This window comes from Carlito syrichta, unplaced genomic scaffold (genome assembly GCF_000164805.1).
Source record: "Carlito syrichta isolate Samal-C Ts95f unplaced genomic scaffold, Tarsius_syrichta-2.0.1 Scaffold116196, whole genome shotgun sequence".
Lineage (NCBI taxonomy): Eukaryota > Metazoa > Chordata > Mammalia > Primates > Tarsiidae > Carlito > Carlito syrichta.
This window is the reverse complement of record NW_007060292.1, coordinates 220,176-226,752: the sequence shown is the minus strand read 5'-3', so window position 1 is coordinate 226,752 and position 6,577 is coordinate 220,176. Positions and strand designations below refer to the sequence as shown.

At 43.8% G+C, this 6,577-nt stretch overlaps 1 protein-coding gene across 1 annotated transcript in view; it reads right to left on the bottom strand.

Annotated features, from left to right (window-relative positions):
• LOC103276736 (phospholipid phosphatase 4-like) overlaps positions 1 to 4,596 on the bottom strand; it is a 44,132-nt gene extending 39,536 nt beyond the window's left edge. The window contains exon 1 of the mRNA XM_021706808.1: positions 4,559 to 4,596. Coding sequence (XP_021562483.1) covers positions 4,559 to 4,596 — 38 coding nt within the window. The remainder of the gene's footprint in view (positions 1 to 4,558) is intronic.
• Positions 4,597 to 6,577: the final 1,981 nt, after the last annotated feature.

The following is a 6,577-nucleotide window of genomic DNA, read 5'->3' as shown; positions in this document are numbered from 1 at the left end:
AGGGTGCCTGATGAAACGTAATTGTACACCTAACCCTTAACTGTACCCCACAAAACCATAATAGAAAATATCGATTAAAAAAAAAAATTAACACAAGTACTAGAAGTAAAGCATCTGATTCATATCTCCCTGGGCTAAAATCAACGCACCAGCAAAGCCACATTCCTTTATGGAAGCTCTAGAAAATAATTCAGTTTCTTGCCTTCTCCAGTTTCTGGAGGCCACCCTCTTTCCTTGCCTTGTGGGCCTTTCATTTATCAAAGCCAGCAATGGTGTGTTGAGTGCTATCTGCATTGCATCACTCTGACCCTCTCTTCTGCCTCTTTTTTCCACTTTTAATAACTCATGTGATTAAACTGGGACCACCAGATAATCCAGGATAATCCCTCCATCTCAAGGTCAGTTGATACAAACTTAATTACATCTGCGACTTTAACTCCCTTTGCCATGTAAGGTAACATAGCCACAGGCTCCAAGGATTGGGATGTGGCCATCTCTGGGGAACATTATTCTGCCATTGCTTTGGTTTGAATGTGTTCCTCAAAGTTCATGTTTTGAAAACTTGATCCACAATGCAACAGTATTAAGAGTTGGGATCTTTAAGAGGCCATGAAGACTCTGCCCCCATAAATTATTGAGGGAATTAGTTCCTTATAATAGGACAACTTAAGCCCCCTTTTTATTCTCTCTCATCTTCTCTTGTCCTTCCACCATGTGATGATCCAGCAAGAAGACCCTTACCAGATGCTGACACCTTGATTTTGGACTTCCTAGCTTCCAGAGCTATGAGCCAATAAAATTCTGTTTGTTATAAATAAACAACCCAACTTTTGTGCTGTGTTATAGCAGCACAAAACAGACTAAAACAACCATACACTGACCATTTATGGTGATTGAGTATTTGCAATGATATACTGTTAGGTGAGAGGGAAAAAACAGATCCTGTGCTCTCCCACTTGTTGTTGTTATCCATATAACATGCAAATGTGTAGAGGAAAAGAAGGAAATCCCCAAAACGTTAACAATGGTACTATCTGCATTATCACATCACATACATCATTATGTGGCACTTATTACCACAAAGATATCTGCTCATCACCGGTCATCCCCAGCAGACTGAAAGCTCCATGATTGCAGATCCTTCATTTGCCTCTCCCTATCTGTCTCAGTCCATTAATGTTGCTATAAAGGAATATCTGAGGCTGAGTCATTTTTAATGAAAAGTGGCTTATTTGGCTTACGATTCTGATGGCTGGGATGTTTAAGATAGGAAATCTGTACCTAGTGAGGGGCTCAGGCTGCCTCTACTCAAGGCAGAGGTGAAAAGGAGTCATGTGTGCAAAGACCACATGGCAAGAGAGGAAGCAAGAGAGAGAGGAGGGAGGTGCCAGGTTCTTTTAATAACCAGCTTTCATGGGAATAGAGTGAGAACTCAGTTCTGAGGGAGGGCATCCATTTATTCATGAGGGATCTACTCCCTAACTCAAACCCCTTCCATTAGGCCTCACCTCCAACACTGAAGATCAAACTTCAATATGAGGCCTGGAGAGGTCAAACATCTAAACCATAGCACCCTCAATCCTAGGGCTCCATCCTTGGTATCAGACCCATGGTGGTGACCACAGTTGACAATGTCTAAAGATTCATTGTGTACCTGGCACATTCTAAGTGCTTTACACACATTAACCCACTCAGTCTTCACAAGACCCCTAAGCAGGCAGCATTACTGAGCTCCACAGTTTGCACCTGAGCAAACTACTCCAGCTCACTTCTCCCAAAGCCACCTACAGAGCTCTCAAAAGGGTCACTTGGCACTCTTGCCTGCCTCTACTCACAGAGGTCAGCTCCAATGCCATGCTCTGTCCCCAAATAAAACTTTCTAATTTATTCTAATTCTTTATCTGGATAAAGACTCTTCCCAGAGACATTCCATATGGATGAGGATGCAATCTGCAGAAACCCACCCCACATCTTAGTAGGGACACCATTCAGGGAGGGCTGAAGGGATAAGTTCCCCAGCCTCAATGGAGCATAGAGAGCCAAGAGAGGAGGGGGAAGAGGGGGTCTTTACCAGTTCAGTACAGTGGAAAGTGCCTCCAAGGGTTGAATAGTGAGGATAGAGAGGCTGCACATGCCAGCCAGACCCCGGGCCTGGAATGTACCATCTAATCCATCAATGTTGCTATTGTCCACATTAACTCTTTCACTCTAGTCCAACTACTCTGGCCTTCCTGGGGTTCTTGAATTTGTCAGTATGCCCCCATGTCAGGAAATTTGTCCTTACTGTTCCCTCTACCTAAAATGTACTTCCCCAGACACCTGTGTGGCTCACTCCTTGCTTTCTTCAGGTCTTTGATCAAATAGCATCTTATCAGCCAGGTTTACTATCATATTTCTATATAAATAGCAATACTACCTACCTAAATCAGTCCTCCCTCTTCTTCTTTAATTTGTTTCTGTTGCTTATCAACATTCTGTACCCTATATTTTCTCTTGTATACTTATTTATAGTCTTCTCACCAAATTAGAATATAAGCTCCATGAGGGCAAGGGTTTTATCTATTTTGTTCACTACTGTAAAACTAGTGTCGAGGATTTTGCCTGATTCCACAAAGGTGTTCAAAATATTTGTTGAGTGAATCAATGATTCTGTAATTTCAAACAGACAAAATCTCACAAGTACTTATTGGGAACTCCCTCTTAATAAATGGCCTGTAATCTCTCACACACACACACACACACACACACACACACACACACACACACACACACACACCAGCCTCTATGACAGCTGGGAAGCCAAGCACAGGCAGGATGACAGAGGCTGAAGAGCCCAGGATATAGGGACCCTCAGGGCAGTTTGAGGACAGAAGAGTTTGACTATTTTCCCCCTGCTCTTATTTCTTACTATTAGACAGGGAAAGCGTTGTCAGCTACACACAGTGTGTGGAAATGGTAAGTCAACTGGCTTCCTTGGAAATGCTTAACTTGTCTATTCAACAGCTTTCTTACCACCTTGACCATAAGCAGCACAGCCAAGCATATAAAAGTAGATGGGAATACCAGCGATTTTTTGCCAATTGGGCTTCTGTGGCAAGTGCTTTACAGAAATAAGAGACTAATTCTGCATTTTATAGCTGAAATTCACAGCGGTTAAGTTCTCCATCTACAGTCTCAAAGCCAGTAAATAGCAGCTGGAACACAAACCCAGGAATGTCTGACTTTCAGTCTGTGAGCTTCTCCAGTTACCCTCCACTGTCTCAAGGCCCACAGAAGACTAATGTCTCTGTATTACAAGGCAGACAAGCTTGGCTACTAATTGTCCTTGGTATGGCAGGAGCTTATCAGAGTCATACACTGAGGCAGTGAAGAGTCAGCTGCCGACCCACAAACACGGACAGAGGAAGCAGAAGAGGACTCCATGAGGCAGATACAAAGTGTGTAGCCACTAACAAAAAAAGTCTACACTCATCAAATAATGGAGGAAGTGTTGCTAAACCACAAGACAACAGAATCACAGACTCAGAAAACCTTAATGTGGGAATAAGCTTCAGCTATCAGCTCCTCACTAGCTGGGTGACTTTCATCAACACCTCAGGGTCCTCTCATGGAGGTCACAAGAACACCAAACCTTGCAGGGAGGCTGCCAAAACTGTTATATAAAGTGCCTGGAGCCCAGGGAGAGCCCAGCTGTTGGTATTGTGGTTGTTATTATCACATCTTGTGACTCCTCCTCCATTTCCAATTTTAAAATCCTTTCCACGATTCAACATCTGCAGTGAACAGGCAACTCCTATCAAGCATTGGAGCAACAATGTTTTAAAGCTCCGCAGTTCAAGGACCCATGCCATCCATTCTCTCTGATGTCCCCTGTGCTGCCCTGAAGCCCCTCAAAATGGTCCACAGCCTCTTTCCTTGGCAGCCTGAGCACGGTACAGTCTTACCATGTCTTTTCATGTTTGGGTTAGGCATCTACAATTCCATAATGTGCTCCCCACAGGACAAGGTCTGAGAAGCTGTCACTGCCAGGTGGCTTAGGAAGTACAAGATACAATGGTGTGGGGTCTAGACCTCACACCGCATTCTAGGAATTCACATGCCACCAACCAGGGCATTCATCAGCATCGGTCTGTGCCAGTCACCATATCACTGTTCCAAGTAGAGCATCTCACAGGCAGGCCCAACCTCTGCCTGCCAGGGAGTAAGGCCTGTCCAAAGAGTAAGGCGAACAATCAGACACTGGCAATACCATTTGATGAAGAAGGGGTGCTGACTGAGCACATGGAAGAAGAACAGAACTCACTCCATCTTGTGGCTCAGGGAACACTCCTGAGAAAGTAAAGCCCAACTGGGGCCTGAAAACCATATGAGCTAGGTGAGGGTGTAGAAGAGGGGGACAGTGGGGAAAGTGCTATTCCAACATGAAGGGGAGGACTTGGGGCAGGAAAAGTGCAGGGGGCAGATTAACATCCTTTAAGTCTGGATGTCCTTCGTTGTTAATAGTAGAGAAGGCATAATTAACTTTAAAAATCAGTACCTAGGAAACACACAAGCTTACCAGGTCCACAAACTGCATTCAAACCAGGTCTCTTTCATCGCCAGCAGCTGCTGCCAGCTCTGCCGAAGTGAGCTGCAGACTCCACATGTAATCCTGTTAGAGTTTACCTTGTTAGTTTCAGACCCATCATTCCTGTCAAGATTTTTATGAATCTTGATTCTATTATCTGACATATTAGCCTTCCATCCTGGTTTTGTGTCATCCACAAATTTGATAAGCCTGCCTTCCATGTCTTTATCCAAGTTGCTGATAAAAACCTCAGACAGAAGAGGTCAGATTCAGAGGCCCGAGGCCTGGCCCTGGACAGACTCTCCAGTTGTGGCCCAGGTGCACAGCCATAGCCAGTATTCTCTGGATGGGCTTCTTGTTCAGCCTCTAACTATTGGATTAGTCAGAGACGTTATACTCAAGGGGGTCAACACACTTAGCAACACGAATTAAAATACTTTGCTCACCAAGAACTCAGCTATCAAAACCAGGCCTCTGTAAGAATCAGCCAGCACTCAAAAAAGCCTCTGGGCATGCAGAAGACTCAGGTACTTAAACACTGGAGCTGTTCAGATGCTCAAGCTGAACGATATGAGAGTGATCTTATTTTATATACAATTTTAATAAGGTGACTATCTCTTTTCAAAGCTTTGGCAAATTAGCAACTGCAAATTGGAAATGGAAACCAACTTTATTTAGACAGCATGCTGTCTATAGCCTTTCAAGAATAGATAAAACATTTTAAACCGTAAGAAACAACCAACAATAATCACAACCCTTAGTAAACGTATGGGAAAGGGGCCTCACACCTCATCAGAGCAAGAAGCAATCACGCAGCGACCCAAGGGCCATTGGTCACCATTTCATACCAGCCATGGGAATTGCATTATGTTTGACAGTCTTTGTTTTAGAGTGAATGCAACAATTTTTTAAGATGTATAATATGAGTTCCATCAATGGTGTGGCTAAAAAGTTATTAGTTCAGCAAACACCTTCTGCACACCCGGATGACCCAAGTCCTGCAGAGTGGTGGGAAGGCACTGAAGGACAGCAGGGACCCAAACAGGGATGATCCCTGTGCTCACGGCGTGCACAGCCTGCTGGACACAGAAAGACAATACACAGGGACACCAATAAACAACAGATGGCACCATTTCAGATTATAATTAATGCTATGAGAAAAATGAAATGGAGTAATGTCACAGTGTGACACAGTGGGGTATGTTCAGTGAAGTTTTCTCTAGCACGGGACACTGGAGCAGGACTGATGAGAGCAGCCAGCCACATCAGGCACTGCTGGGAGAAAAGTAAATTGGCACAATGTTTTTGAAAGGCTTTAGCAAAAGTGTGTGGGGGGAGGATTCCTTTGACCCAGAAATTCCTCATCCAGATAATAAGCCTAAGAACATACAGAGCTGTGTACAGCGATGCATGTATGTACCAGGATGTCCACCATGGTGTTATCTGCGTTGACTGAAAACTGGGAACAGCCTACTAATGCCCAACACCAGTAGGCTAGCTGTATTGCCTTCATTTAACGGACTGCATTGCAGCTTTTCATAGAACCAGTCGAGGAAGAATATCTGGCATAGGAAAATGTTGAGGGTAAAGCACCAAGGGGAAAAGGCAGGCTGCAAAACCGTATGTCAAATGAGGCCTGCTACCTGTGTAGGAAAAGTAGTATGTGTTATGGCAGAGGATGGAGGTAAGACTAAAAGACCACAAGCCAAAATGTTAACTGTGGTTATCTTTGGGTAGCAGCATCACAAATAATTTCACTTCCTCTCTATCCATTTTTCCTCTCTGTATTATATAACTTCCTACATCAAGCCTAGACTTTTAACAAATCACTTACTCAACATAAAATGAAAGGATTTTGGCAAATATAAGTTCTTTAAAAGTTGTGGTTCTGAAAAAGTAAGCTTCAGCTCTGAGGATAAAGCAGTCACATTAATAGCTGCCTTCTGGGAAGAGGTGCCAAGAATCTAAGCATGGGGTGTTTGCTTGGGGAAATGGGCCAGACTTCACTAA